A 15484-nucleotide genomic window follows, 5' to 3' on the forward strand; every position below is an offset into this window, starting at 1 on the left:
TACCTGTTACATCCCCTCTTCACTTCACTCATCCATCAGACTCCTGGCAGCCTCTGTTTGGGGGCTAACACCTGGGAGCTAAGACAGATGCTCTCTGTTGACTGTTTGTCTCTGAAGAAGCCGCCTGACCACGCCTACCACCTGAGTACACCAGCCAGCTAGCCGCCTGAAGATCTTCTGAACCTGGGGACTTTGGCACCTGAACTTTCTTTGTAGTGTAATCTAGAGACTTGTTTTCAGTTTCTCCTGTGACTATACAAACCCTGGTTTATTCTCAGTAAAGTGGAGCCTTGATTGGGACGCAACTTGGCTTCGTGTTTTCTCTTTGCATTTCAACCCCTCTATTTCAGCTCCTTTATTCCCTCCTAGCTGAGGAGAACCCCCGTTCGTGAAACTGCGGGCCGTTTCATGTACCTTATAGGACAAAGCTGGAGTTTGGGAGAAAAACCTAAGTTTCCACCTCAGGGTTTCCAGGACTGCTTCAGAACACGCCTATTGCTAAGTGTCACCGTTCACTCCAGAATCATGTTCTTGGGATAGAAGAGAAGCTTTACTATGTACGAGCTGCGTGGCATTAGAGACTTTACTTTAACCTCTTACCCCACTATCATCCTTGATACCTCTTTATCTTTACTCCTGGCATTCAATGAGGTAATCTTTATAACCTAGCTTCATGCATCAATATGGGATTTATAAGAATTAAATATAATACATATATAGTAAAATATATTATACCTTTGGGCACTGATGCCAGAATACACAAACAAAATATAAATGCTTGCTTAAAGGAATTGCTTTGACCCATTCAGATCATTTGCTCAAGAAATGTGAATTTGACACATACTAAGTACCAGAGAGTGCACAAAACGAACTGTCCCCCATGTTCATGGAGCTGACATTCATGTTGGGAAACACAATAAACAACAGAGGATGCTAGGAAAATACAAAAGAGACATGAGGTGGCTGGTGGTAGAGCTTGGGTGTTAGGCTAACAGGGTTCTGTGGATTAAAAGCTTGAAGAACATGAGGTTTTAAGTATTATAAGTCTCTGGGAAAGTCTAGGGTAGTCAGAAAAATACCAAAAATGTTAGAACTGTTTATCTAGCCGGCTCAGCACAAGATGCAGTTCAGAGTCACCTTGAAGAGATCGAGAACCCTGCAAACAATTTTGTTTCTTAAGAGCCTATCAGTCCCATTAAAGCCTGACTCATGAGCTGAGAGGCTGAAATCCCACTTCAGTTTGCAGGCAGGCATATGTGTGATGCACATTGACCTTGAGGTAATAGCAAGCCTGGGGTGTCCAGGATCACGAAGGAGGTCAGAATGGCTGAGCATAGGTGTGGGGGATGGAGCTAGGGAATGTGTACAGGCAGATATTAGAGACTCCTTAGTCATGGGGAAAGTCTTGCTCTTTGTTTTGTTTTTTTTTTTTATTTTTATTAGATATTTCCTTTATTTACATTTCAAATGTTATCCCCTTTCCTCGTTTCCCCACTGAAAACCACCTGTCCCCTCCCTCTCCCCCTGCTTACCAACTCACCCACTTCTTGACCCGGGCATTCCCCTACATTGGGGCATAGAGCCTTCCCAGGACCAAGGGCCTCTCCTCCCATTGATGACCTACAAGGTCATCCTCTGCTACATATGCAGCTGGAGCCATGAGTCCCATCATGTATACTCTTTGGTTGGTGGTTTAGTCTCTGGGAGCTCTGAGGGTGCTACTTAGTTCATATTGTTGTTCGTCCTTAGGGGCTGCAAACCCCTTCAGCTTCTTGGGTCCTTTCTCTAGCTGCTTCTCGTTATGTGGAGTACAGTGTGTTGGAGGCTGGGAAAAAAGCAGGACTTCATGATGGTATCAGTAGACACTAAAGACAGAAGGAAGGAAGTAACTTCTCCGAAGCAAGAGATGCTTTAGAACCAGAGTTAAGCTATCAGGGTACCCTCCACCCTGCTGAGACTGGGGGATTACCTCACTGTATGATCAACTCAACACGCTCAGATGGATGTCAATAACTGTTTTATACGAGAGGAGAACCAAGTACCTTGCTCAGTCGTGTGGGGCTGGAGCCAAGTCTGCCTGACTTTGGAGTTCTCATACTTTCTACAAAAGCACCCACGTGTTGGTTTGAATAAGAGTGGCCCCCATAGGCTCATATATTTGAATGCTTAGTCACCAGGGAGTGGCACTATTTAAAAAATGTGTCAGGATGAATGTGCTTTGAGGTTTCAAAAGCCTGTACCATGCCCGGTATCTCTCTCTGAACCTATGGCTCAGTATGTAAGTCTTTGTTTCTTCTGCAGCATCACACTTGCCTACCACCATGGTCTCTGCCGTGCTGATAATAAACTAAACCTCAGAAACTGTAAGCAAGCTCCCAGTTAAATGCCTTCTTTTATAAAAATTGCCTTGGCCATGGTGTCTCTTCAACAGAACAGTGATCTTGTTTTTCTCTGTCAAGTTATGGTGTCGTGTGGTAGAGGCCACATCAGTGCCTCCCCTAGACCCTGATCACGAGCTTGTTTTTCTTAGTCTATAGAACCTATCTTTATGGAAGATGTCACATGTACTTTACAAAAAGTTCAATGTGGTTGTGCCTTAAGCATCATTGTGCACGCTGAGTTATTTATTACGAGGAAATTTTTCACCAAATTGTGCCTCATATAAGCTAGTTTGGGTCAGACTCTCAAAGTTTGAGCCAACACCAGTTACTGAGTCATGTTGAACCAACCTTCTTATCTCCCATGGATCATTACTCTGATGGCTGTAGTGGCTGCAGAGACCTGGCACCTATGTCTGATTTCTCAAAGAGTAAATAAAAGAATTTTAAAAAGAGGAAGAGCAGGGCCTGGTTTGTGAATTGCTCTGGCTTCTGTCTCAGTGAGCTCTCTTCTGCCTGCTGTGCTCCCTCCCTTGTGACAACACCTGCTGTGTAGTCCTTACCACAGCCAGGCAGTGCAACCCATACCCTTGAACCTCTAGAATTATGAGCTAAGTAAATGTGTTTTATTGACAAAGTTACCCAGCCCTGATTTTATTACAGCAATGAAAAATATAGTCATATGTCCACATAGATTTGTCATATATCCACATAGATTTTATCCCTGTCTAGGACTAAGCTTCCCCAGGTGTTCTACATCTTCAATTTGTCATATATCCACATAGATTGATTTTATCCCTGTCTAGGACTAAACTTCCCCAGCTATTCTGCATCTTCAATTTGTCATATATCCACATAGATTGATTTTATCCCTGTCTAGGACTAAACTTCCCCAGCTATTCTGCATCTTCGATTTGTCATATATCCACATAGATTGATTTTATCCCTGTCTAGGACTAAGCTTCCCCAGCTGTTCTGCATCTTTGATTTGTCATATGTCCAAATAGACTTGTCATATATCCACATAGATTTTATCCCTGTCTAGGACTAAGCTTCCCCAGCTATTCTTCATCTTTGCTTTGTCATATCTCCACATAGATTTTATCCCTGTCTAGGACTAAGCTTCCCCAGCTATTCTGCATCTCCGGGGCCTCTTTCACTTGCACAGATGAGTCTCTGGTGAGTCAGAAGACAATTCATTCGCACAGGTAAACCACAGTTTATTCATAAATGTCAGTCAGTACAATATGCACTGTAAAGGTGCAGGCCCAGGCCTGGAAGAAGCAGTTTTACAATAAGTTAGAGGGGCTGTCTGTAGCTCCTATGCTATCTGGGATCTCTTAACAGCCACATATTGCTATAAATACCACAGCAGCCAACTGAGCTATTGTAGACTGGATCAGAGAGCAGAACCTTCAGCCGGGAGCTGAGATCTAACCCCAGTTTTTTTTCCTAAGGTTCCAGAAGAGAGTATTCCTCCCATATCAGCAAGTTCCCAGAAAAGACCCTCACTCTAGATAACTATGGGGGCTTTCCACATCTCTCTCTTCTTCAAAGTTAGCTGTTGACCACAAAACAAACAAACAAAGACAAAATAAAACAGCAACAATAATTAAAAAAACCCAACAACAACAACCCTCTCAGTCGGTTATCTCTAGATAATCAGACGAGGCGTTTAGTGTCAAGCTGCAGAAGTTTCCTGATGATTCCTGTCAATCCAGGCTAAAAATATGTTCAGCTCTCCTAGAGACTTAAGGGCAGCAGATGAGACTTCCAGCTAAAACAAAAAAAAAAAAAAGTAAATTAATTGATGTATTGATTTTTAATTAAAAATATAAAATAGCATCATGAGATCTGACTGCTCCAAAGTTTGGATATTACAGTTCCCATATTCTGTAAGGTTTCTCTTTCTCTTTATCAAACTTCTCTCATAGCATGCAAAATCAAAAGTTATTTTCCTCCTAGCTTAGCACCACTTCCACCCCACCAACCAAGCAGTTTAAATCATTTTATCTCCTTATGCACAAACTTTTACATCCTGCATCCCTTTCTCCTTTTTCTCCTTCTTTTCACAGGAAATATTAGCCTTCCCAGCCAGGTCTTCTTAATCTTCTATTCACGTCAATTCAACTTAATCGCTCTTGCTTCTTGGGAAGTCTGATTCTCTCCAGTGCTCTCCAGTCAAAAAGGAGAATGTGTTGCCCCTTACAGACAAATATAGAGAAACTAGCTTGTATCTGTATGGATGTGGGCCCCGTCAATAATAAATTTGAGGGCCTATCACTTAGGCAGGAAATAGGAGGTGGGACAGACATCCTGTAAGTAGAAAGGATTCTGGAATAGTGCCAGAAAGACGTGACAAAACAAATGCATAGGTAACCAGCCACACAGCAAAAATGTAGATTAAAATAAATGGATTATTTTAAGTTATGATCTAGACAGGTAGGGCCTATCTACATGGCCAACGTATTTGTAAATATATTGAGTTTGAGTCTTATTTCTGGGAGTATGGAGCAGGAAAGAAGAATCACCTGATTCGACAGATCTATCAAAGCACTTTGACCCCCAAAGGATGTCTACTCAAACATCACACAGCACGTAAAAGAAGCAGACCTAGAATGCAATTCATGGTTTGTTCCATCCCCTTCCATACTAAAAAGATGTGGTAGGAGTGAAAGGTGCATCCTTTGGAGACACTCAGCATGGGACCACGTCCTGTGCGTACCAAGTGGTCAACTCGTGTAACCTCCTGTGCCTCCATCTTCTGGTTGATGTAATGCAGTTTACACTCAAAGCCTTGCTTCGAAGAGTCAATGTGACAACACTTTACTGGGCTTGAAACAATATCTGGCTCACAGTCTGGACCTCTTGGACCTTCACTGTCCCTACAGCATCACTTAATAAAGCCTATCCCCCAAAGAACCGGAGCTCCAGAACAGTCCTGACTCCTTTGTTCTTCAAAGCACCGGCATCATTTGGAGAACATTGAGCAGGAGGAACTCGGGCTTCAAGGAAGAACTACTGACCGGACTCTGCACTTCAATCAGATTTGCTGATGACACACCCCGATAGCTGTTCCTGCATCAGCACCCCTCCCTGTGAGAACTACTGGGCACACCAGTATGCAGGATGCCAAGAGCTAGCTCCCGACCATAAGGATGCTGAATGTGTCATGTTTCATGGGTAAGAGCTTCAAATGCACTGGGGTTCATTGCACCTTCTATATGACCATAGCTTATGCACCCCAAGCCTGATATAAAGGTATAAGAAAACAGTAGAAGGATGGAGAAGAAGACCAGAGAATTGCCCAGTGACCTACAACACTTTGCAGGCATCAACTTGGATGAGCCTGCAATGAAGACCAGTGGAAGGAATAAATGAGTTTGCGTGCAGAGAAGGCTGAAACACTGGCATCCTCTCAACCCTCCTCTCATTTTTCCAGCTTTCCTATACCCTCCCCAGACCTCACCTGATTATAGTTGTCATGGATGCTTCTGGTCGCATTGGTGGCTTCCTGACTGCAGTGACATTGTCTGTGCACCTGCTAGGACACAATGGGGACAGCACTCATTAGAGGACACTTAAACTACCTCCTCTCCCTATGTGCCCTTCCTCCCTACGTTGGGTGACAAAGCTTAGGAGAGAGCATCTGGGAGGAAATGGGGCATGTTTGTGGAGAAGCTCTGCATTTGACCTTCTGTTCATGCATCTACAGTCAACATCGGAGCATCTACAGTCAACATCTACAGTCCATACGGTTGGCATCGGAAGAGTAAGTACCAGACCATCTTTGTTACAACTCTGAACATGACACCCCACAAGATTATTGATTAATTGATCACATATACCCATTTGATTCCACTATTGTAATTTTTAAAGCAGGACAGGGGCCATTACCCTCTCTAACAATTTTTGAATCTGAGACACAGAAAGAGAAAAAAATCTTCTGCCTCAAAGGAATCACACCACACAGGAACTTAGCAGCAGCCCTTGGTCTGGAAGCTAAAGTTTCTCTTAGCCTAAGTTTTTTGTTTGTTAATTATTTTTACCTTATCTCTGATTGATTTTAACAAGTGACCAGTGGACTTACAGGTGACCCTCAGAGATAGACCTTACCATATGACTTCCCAGAATGTCCTAGTGTGGAAATTCCAAAGAATCAGAAACAGAAAGTCCAGGACTGTGCTTATGGTCAGAACACAACCCTTGGCATGTCCCTCGGGTGGGCTACTATACACTTAGGAGATGCTCTGACATCAGTTGGTCACTCCACAAGGAGATCCTTCTGATGAGGCAGGAAGCCCCTGGGGCTGGCAAGACCATTGCAAAGTCTCAAAGGGCAGGAAGTGAGTCACAGGGCAAGAAATATCCTGATTCTGCAAGGCTTGGGCTCCTTTTGGACAGATGTGAGCCGAAGCTTGAGAGCCCGATGCCCTGACTCACACATTGCTCCAGAGTTTTCTGCATGTAGAGGAAAGAGTTGGCAATGCTGCTGATTCTCCTCACGACCTCGCGGCTTGTCTCCTGATGGTCCTTGAACACCCTGTCTCTGTAGAATGTCAGCAGGTTGTTGGTCATGCAGCATACATCTACAGGCTACAAACACAAATTACAGCATGCCCTTGGAGGCCCTCTGCTCTCAATATTTCAGAAACAAAGTACGAGTAAAAGAACTAAGTGTTCTTTTCTAAAATTCAGGGTATTCTTTCACACTTCCCACAGCCAAGCTACTACAGGCAGGGGATATATTTACAAAGACTAAGGCTTGGATCCTACCACAGATAAGGTTTGCTCCACAGCAATGAATCCCCAGCATGATATCAGGAAACTTAAATCCTTCCAAGAACCAGGTGCCTCCTTTATGAGATGGTTTGTATCCCACAAGCCAAGGTTGTCAGCTCTGTAGTCTCCCAGCCCACAATGTCCTTGGCTCTTGGACATCAGTTATCATACCAGGCATGACCAATATATTCATCTTAGCCACCGAGCCCTGGAACCACACTACTGGGTTCTCTTGCAGTTCATCCCCTTAAATTGGGGACAGGGTGGGGTTTGCAAGACTAGAGAGTGACGGGCACATCTGGGAAGGTCAAAGGGCTGCAATGGAAAGCAGATGCCTGTACTGCCTGTATGACAAGACTCCAGATGCTCAAAGCGCAGCCCAGAGAAGCAGGGCAGCAAGCATCCTTCTAGCAACTGGCACTCTGCAGGCTTAAGGAAGGACTGCCGAAGATGTACTCCTCTGCCTCTAGCCCTGAGGGCAGCTTTTCCTAGACAGTAGTAGCAGGCTGGTCACAATGCTGGATCTTTGTCTGTTCTCTCTCACTGGTCCGCTTAACCAGAGGAAAAATGTACATACCTCTGTGTTATTAAAGACTGTGTGACATTAGAAAAAAGAGAATCCATACACAAGGAAAGAAGGAAGGAAGAAGGAACTAATGAAGGGAGAGAGGGAGAGAGGGAGGGAGGGAAGGAGAGATGGAGGGAGGGAGGAAGGGAGGGAAGGAGAGATGGAGGGAGGGAGGGAGGGAGGAGGGAGAGAAGAAAGAAAGAAAGGAAGCAAGCAAGGAAGGAAGGAAGGAAGGAAAGAAGGAAGGAAGGGAGGAAGGAAGGAAGGAAGGAGGTTTAGCAGTCAACAAACTTGTGGCCAAAACTGAAACCCAGAGTCCTATCCTCAGAATCCATATGAAGGAAGGAGAGGACCAAAAGATCCCCCCCCCATCACTTTCTTTTTCACAAGCACACGTGCACACACACACACTTGCACACACGCACACATGCATCCACACAAATACATTTTTAAAAGAAAAAGGAAGGGAGAGAGAAAAGGGAAAAGAGGGGGAACAAAGATCCAAATTCACTAACTCCTCTTCTTACTCCGTGTCAGCCATTTCTTAAGCTTAAGAGGAGGAAGAGTCTGGAAACAGAGACATAACTTCAGAGGGATGTGTCCTGTTCCTGGCTTGGTCATTGACTCATCACTCTCTTCTGCTTCACACTCCCAATCCTCATCGATACATACTTTCAGTTGGTCTTGTAAGTACTCAACACCTACATCAATGTACATCACGCTTACAATAGATCCAGAGGTCAAACCAGTTGGGGTTTTTGTTTTGTTTTATTGTGTTTTTTTTTAATTTGTTTTGCTTTTTGAGGCAGGGTCTTGACAACCGTGACCCGGAAGTTGCCAGGAGAAAAAGCCTAAGCTGTGATGAAGATTCTAGAAGGCTGCTTGACTAACCGGACCTTCTGTGACTGGGGGTTGTAGCGTTGCAGATCCAGAGCCTACTCATCCCGGGCTATCTTTAGGTCCTCGGTAGCCTTTCACCTCTGTGTCCGACCTAGCGCCTGTGACTATCAGGAGAAACTTTCAGAATATACTTAACAGACCACTAGTGTCCCCAAAACTAAGAATGTCAAAAAAGGGTATCTGAGGCCCATGGCGGATTCTTCACAATTTTCTATAACTTGCCTGCTTTATGTTTCCACCAATACATTTTAAAATGTATGCCTTAATTTGTGACTTTCTTTTGTTATTAGACAAACTCCATGAAACTGTACTGCTTTGCAATACTGTTTTTGGTATAACCTGGATCCCAGGCTGTAGCCGCTCATAAGTGACCCCAGAATAAACTATCGCTTATTCCCTTGGAACTAAAGTTGGGTTTATGCATCAACATAAGCCTGGCTGGCTTGGAACTCATAAGATTGAACAGACGAGCTTCAAACTTGTAGTGACCCTCCTGCCTCTGCCTCCCAAATGATGAGAGGATGGGCATGTCCCACACACCTGGCTGAGAGATCACTCTAAAGCTACCTGACAGGCTCTTTTTGTAAAGTGAAGAACCAGTGTAGCAAGCTGTCAGGTAAGATCCTATCTCTCTACACCTATTCTGGAGACTGGGGCCAGCATCCTACTGCCTTCCCAATGAGCCCCCATTGTAAAGCTCGTTACCAAACATTCTATACTACTTCTGTCATGTAACTTGAATCTCAAAAGCACCCTCAGCCTCTTTGTTGTCCCTGTCAGAAAGCCAAGGCTCAGCCTAGTTCCAGAAGCTTCTGCCTCTCTCGGTCCCCTACTATTCTGCCTGTCCTTTGCATCCTAACATGCTTGCTCACTGTCCCTGCCACACCAGCCTGACTTCACTGATACTACACCCATTTTCCCTGCATCTTAAGCCTTTATCTACTTATCTACAGCCCCCTCAGCTTTTAAATGACTCTGTTTCATTCTATTTCATTTCTCCCCATGGGATTTTTCCAAAACAACCACCAAGCCACTGAAATCCTGCCCCACTGAAGCACCTGGTACTTCTGTTGCCCTCTGATGAAGTGTCACTTCTTTGGCCATCCATGCCCGTGATTTCAAAGTCATTGGGATACTGATGTGCCCAAACTGCTTAGATGACAAAGAAGGCTGGAGCATTAAGAACGTACTAGGTTGGAGAGATGACTCAACCGTCAAAGGCTAGGCTCACAACCAAAAATGTAAGAGAGTATCGGGCAGGGATTTGTTTCTTAGCACAAGAGACACAAACCAATTGGTACCTTAATGCTCTTCAGGTTCTCCAGGGAGGACAGGATGGTGACATTTTTGAAGGTGTCCTTAGTTTGCTGTGAAGAACAGGATGGACCTCAATGAGAACCCTCTACATTTTCAGAATCCCTACCAAGAAACAGGCGGGAAGTTGCCTTGTGCTCTAAGATGTAAGGTAAAGCATACCGACTCCTTCAGACAACCCATGCTCACCAGGGCTCTCTTGATCTCGTGGAAACTCTTCTCTATGAGGCGCATGTCCACAGAAATCAGACATCTCCTAAGACTGTAGATATGAACTGAGCAGAGAATGAACGTCACTCCCAGGAGCCAGTGAGACGCGCATTGTGCCTTCATGTCTTCGGCAAAGGTGGAAGTCAGTTGTCCACCTAGACTGCAGAGATTGATTTTCTAATTCTCTGGCAAAACAAGGAGATAAACCCCTTCGGCAAGGGGAGTTGGTAGGCAGCTCTGAACTCCCCAGTCTGCTCCTTCTAAAAGAGGCCGGCCATCTTGGGCCATTCAGATACAGCAGGAGGCAGCACTTGTCCTACTCAGCAGGCGTGCTGGCTACTGTAGAAAATCTCTGCTCAGTTACCTTGTTTCAAGTGACACCTACCCTCCTGCCAAGGTTTGGTCCTCCCCATGTCTTACCAAGGAGGGAATTAAGAATTAGGAGAATAAAATAGGTTGCCAGAGCTGATGGTCAGCTGACCTCTGTACCCTCCCCTGTTATGGTCAAGGCTCCCATTTACAAAGCAGCGTCTCTACTGCATGCATAGCTATCTCCCCCTGGAGATCACAGCTTCACACCAGACAGGAACCCATTTCTGACCAGGTCCCAGGGAACCAGGAAATATACTTTGTATTTAAAAAGATAGTTAATACTGCAAAAGGTTAGGCTCCTGGAATGAAAATTCCATAGTTTATTTAATTCGTTCGTACTCTATTTTCTGCTCTTTCCTCTTTCTTTTCTCCATCTCCTTTTGTTAAAAAAAGAAGGTATGAGAAAATTCACACATGCACACACACACACACACACACACACACACACACACACATACACACCTCATTCATTATCTTGGGCAACACAAGTCATGCACAATGGTAACCCCTGTAGTATGGGTGAACCCAGTGAAGCCCCTGATAGCCCAGGCCAGCCTCACCTCTCCGGGTGTCTCCTGACACAGCCGACTCCTCTCTCCCTGTGCTCCTTGCCTCTTGGAAAGAGCAGGCTTACTTTTATGTGGTGGGTAAGAGGCAATGCTGTCAAGGTTTACTGGGTGGGTCCACCTTCAGGAGACTACCCCCCCCATTACTTTAGTATTTCATTTTCTTAATTGTTTTGTTTCTTTTTTTTTTCCTTTGTGAAACAGCTGATTAATCATTATTAAGAAATGCCTCTTTTTTTTTCCTGAGTTTTGACACATTGCTTCTGGGAAAAATAAACTGCCATCACCATGCAAATGAGAATTACTTGCAACTTTGTGTTCATGGTGAAAAATCCAACTTAGGTCACTTTCCTAGGAGCTGCGGCACACTGCCAACTATACTCTGCAGGCACAGTCAGGAAAGCCCTGTGTGGATGGCCTGGCTTTGTCAGCAGCCAACTTCCTGAGACGCTGCAGGTCCTCTGGCTCCAACACAAGCCATCTCTCTGATGCGTCACACAACTCCAGAGGACCTACCACTAGACAGGCTTTTACATTCATGACTTTGCTTAACTCTCCTTAGGGACAAATCTTTTTTCTCCTATAGTCAAAAAAGTTTGGGAATTTTGTTTGTTTGTTTGTTTTGGGGTTTTTTTGGGGGGGGTTGTTTCATGTCTCTTTCCCCTTGATCTTGTCCCTTGGAAGTCCCCTTCATTCTTGATTGGTGCAGAGGAAAATGAGTGAACAGTACAGTTCCTTAAGAGAAATTAGTGGCAGAGCTGGGAATAGAACTCAGGACCCTTACACTGGGGCCAGAGGAGCCTTTAGGCAGGTCACATTCTTACTTATTACCACTCTCCATCAGGAAGCATTTCAGGGGTCAGGTTTTATGTGACAGAAAGACAGGGTATAATTGTGTCCTCTCAGAGAGTCATTTTCCCTTGGGGACATGGTCTCTGCCAGGCTGCCTGTGCCATCGTGGATGCCTCATTCCCCTGCACACATGGGATGGAAACACTAATTGAATGCAGAAGATTATTAATAAACAAAAAAAATTAAAAAGAGGAGATGAAGCTGGGAGGGAGATGAGGCAAGGCAGTGGCACTGGGAGGAGTTGGATGGAGATGACCAAAAGGCATAATAAATATAAATATAAATAAATATAAACAAAAATAGACCAAAGAATAGATAAGAGTATTATTTTTAAAACTAGTTTCCTCTCCAAAGTAATAACTCTGGGATGGAGTTTAATCAAAGAGCTCACACACACACAGGGTAGGTGCAGAACTTAGTCCTGCTACCAAGATAAGAAGACAAATGAATAGAAGAAAAGAGAGAGTCTCTCAAAGGTATTGGCAGAAAAGAGAGAGAATCAAGGAGAATCAGAGCCATTGGTGGGGTTTGAGACAAATGAACCCCAGAAATTAGAAGACTGCTTCCAGCATCTCAAATTTAATGAAATAATGTACGTGGAGAGAAGCTGTAAGCTACTGTGGCTCACAATCGTGTAGCCCTGGAACTAAGCCCACGTCTTCCCTCTTCTCTGGGTAGCACAAGCTACTGAAAACCTCAATGAAACCCCATAAAACAGGTAACATGAACTTCGAGGATTCAAATGAGCTCCTGGGCCTGGCTTGTGTCCCAGTAAGTGCGAGCAGTGCTTACTATTCCATAAATCCTAAGTAGCAAATGGCGTTTACTCTATGCTGTGCTGCCAAAGAGAGACAGGGCACCTCCGTCAGTGTTTGGTAAGTGCATCCACTCCTTCTGGAAAGGGAGACACGCACAGCTCTGCAGTCAACACTCCTGGGAAATGGGTGGGAATATCCAGGGAGGTGGGTGCCTTTTTTCCCAGCATGGGCTCATCTGCCTGGGTCAGAGCCCAGAGCCACATGTGAGAGCATTGCAACATGATCCTGCATGGTCTCACTCCACGTTCACTCGAAGAGACCGGCTCTCATTTCAGGCCCAGGATGTCACACTGGGGAGCTTTCAGGGGAAAGGAAATTTGGGCAGTGTCTGTAATCCACTTCTAGCACGCAATGTCAGAGGGGCAGTGATTACAAGCGGGGTGACAGGCCGTCCTCCCAGCAGCTGTCAGACAGGAGACAGGCCATTCCATCTCCATACTTGTTAGTTCTTCTGAGCAAATGGTGCCTACTAAGTACTCGCTACGTAGGCTTGGTGCAGAGATTAAGTAATCAAATGTTAGCCCTCGACACAGAGCCTGATAAATTCTTTTTGAGACGGGGTCTCCCCATGTAGCACAGGCTGGCCTCAAATTTGTGATTCTTCTGCCTCGGGCCCCCACATACTGAGGACACAAATTTGCACCACTATACCTAGCTTGCTATTAACTCTACAACTCCATCTGAAGCCCTAAATTGAAAGGAAGGAGATCAATAAGAAGGGATTCTGTCTAACATTTAATATTTAAAAATTAAAATATAGATCGAGATAAAATGGCATCCATTCTGGAATTGCAGTCAAATTATAAATATGGTCTATAGACCCAGAGGTACATGTAGCCTTGAAATTAGGGCTTACATTCAGCTGAGCCACCATTGCAAGACCAGGGTTCAACTTTCCATTTGTATTGCACATGGTGGTGTATGCCCTCAATTCCAGAATTCAAGAGGCAAGTGGGGAGGACTGTTTCACATTGAGGGCTTGCCTGGGTCACAAACTCTGTCCCCTTCCTCCACATCACCAATTTTTTTTTCATTTATCAAATGGGGAAACAGTAAGAATGTAATGATGACCAAAAAGCTAGATGCAAGGATACTCTCTGTGTTTGTACTGGAGAGTCTCTCATGATCCCCAGGCCTCTTTCCCAGGCAGCATTCCCTCTAGCTTCGTGAATCATTCATTCATGGTGGTGCTGGGCCAGTTCTTGTCCATGAAAGACAAGAGCATGTCCACTCCCCAGGGCAAGTCTTAGCAGGCCCCTCACTTTCCCTGGGAATGAGTCTTCCCCACAGAGATGTGAGGAAGAACCAACTATGTAGACTAGGACGCACTGGAAGCTGTGATAGAGAAAGAAATCTGTAAAAGAAAAAAAGGACTGTTCGCACTGATGGATGAAAATTCCATAGGGAATACAAACAAGGATTTACAGGAAAAAAATGATTAGTTCTCGGGAGACAGAAGTAAGTGTATATATACCTGTGAGTTCACAGTCAAGCTTGTCTACATAGTGAGTACCAAGCCTCTACAGTAAATCCCTGTCTCAAAAAAAAAAGGGGGGGGGGGGAAGAGGGGTCAAAAAAAGTATTAAAATGTTTGGGAGGCCAGGTGTATTAGGGCACGCACACCTTTAATCCCAGCACTCTAGAGGCAGAGGCAAGTAGATCTCAGCGAGTTCAAGACCAGCCTGGTCTACAGAATGAGTTCCAGGCTATCCAGGATTCCATAATTCAAATCTGTATCAAGTAAAAAAGAAAACAAAACAAATTAAAAAGCTAAGTTTGGGAGCTGGAAAAATGGCTCAGCACCCACATGGTACCTCAGAACCATCTGAAACTTAGGAATCTTTGACCTAGCGGCATCGGAGAACCAGGCCCACATGTGGTGCTTAGACTTCAAGCAGGCAAAACACCCATGCACATAAAATAAAATAAAACCATTTTTTTAAAAGGTGGTAAGTGTTCTAGTTCTTGTCAATTTACCCCCCCCCAAAAAAAAAAAACTTTTCTCCCAGTTTGGAATTTACAGGTGAGTGGGTAAGATGCCAGAGAGCGCCCAGCTCAGCCCTCCACATCACAGAAATAACTGGGAGGTGAACTGCTCCCTCGCACTCACGGGTACAGCAAGAAAGCAGAGGCCGTTCCCGAAGCCTAGCAGAGTGACCTGTCTACCCCCGAGCTCTCCTCTCAGTCAGGTCCAAGTCAGGTATAAGATGGTCACATAGACTGTGGGGACCTCAAGCTGGTTCAGTGGGGGAAATAATGTCACTACCCCGAGCCCAAGCTTGTGCTTAGTCAGGGAGCTGAATACCTTAAGGAAAACTAACATGGACACACCCATATCAGTGAGCGCGGAATGACAAGTCCGCTCAACTCCCGCAACGTAGACTGGCTTCCTGCCCTGCTGCTGCGACTGGGCACTAGTGTGAGCAGGCTGATGAGGGCCTGAGGCTCTGTCCTCGGGGTCAGTGGCTCCAATGCCACGAGACAGCCTCCGTGGAGATGAAGAGGGACAGGGACAAGGAACAGAAGGAACCCACTGCGTGCTCACAGAGGTCCCTCGTGTTCCAGGGTTACTTCCAGCAGCAAGGAACCTGTCCTCCCTCCTCAGGCCAACTTAATACATTACATATGCAGGCTTGGAAGGCTTGGTGTTCCCAGGCCAAAACAATAAATCAAACCTTGTTAGGTGAAAGGCTTTTCTCAAAGCATAGCTCCTAACAGAGGGTG

At 45.0% G+C, this 15484-nt stretch overlaps 1 protein-coding gene across 2 annotated transcripts; it reads right to left on the reverse strand.

The window, feature by feature from the left end:
* Positions 1-3573: 3573 nt before the first annotated feature.
* On the reverse strand, positions 3574-11140 carry Il19 (interleukin 19). Of its 2 annotated transcripts, XM_031341347.1 has the most exons (6): positions 11085-11140; positions 10132-10312; positions 9930-9995; positions 6822-6974; positions 5848-5922; positions 3574-4155 (listed from the first exon to the last, which is right to left on the reverse strand). In XM_031341347.1, exons 2-6 carry the CDS (start codon positions 10273-10275, stop codon positions 4060-4062), a joined length of 534 nt encoding a protein of 177 aa, XP_031197207.1. In that variant the 5' UTR covers positions 10276-10312; positions 11085-11140; the 3' UTR covers positions 3574-4059. The 2 variants fall into 2 exon arrangements, with proteins under 2 accessions (XP_031197207.1, XP_031197215.1); XM_031341355.1 differs by lacking the exons at positions 9930-9995; positions 10132-10312 and having other exon boundaries at positions 3578-4155.
* Positions 11141-15484: the final 4344 nt, after the last annotated feature.

This window comes from Mastomys coucha, unplaced genomic scaffold, assembly GCF_008632895.1.
Source record: "Mastomys coucha isolate ucsf_1 unplaced genomic scaffold, UCSF_Mcou_1 pScaffold1, whole genome shotgun sequence".
In the NCBI taxonomy this organism is placed as follows: Eukaryota; Metazoa; Chordata; class Mammalia; order Rodentia; family Muridae; genus Mastomys; species Mastomys coucha.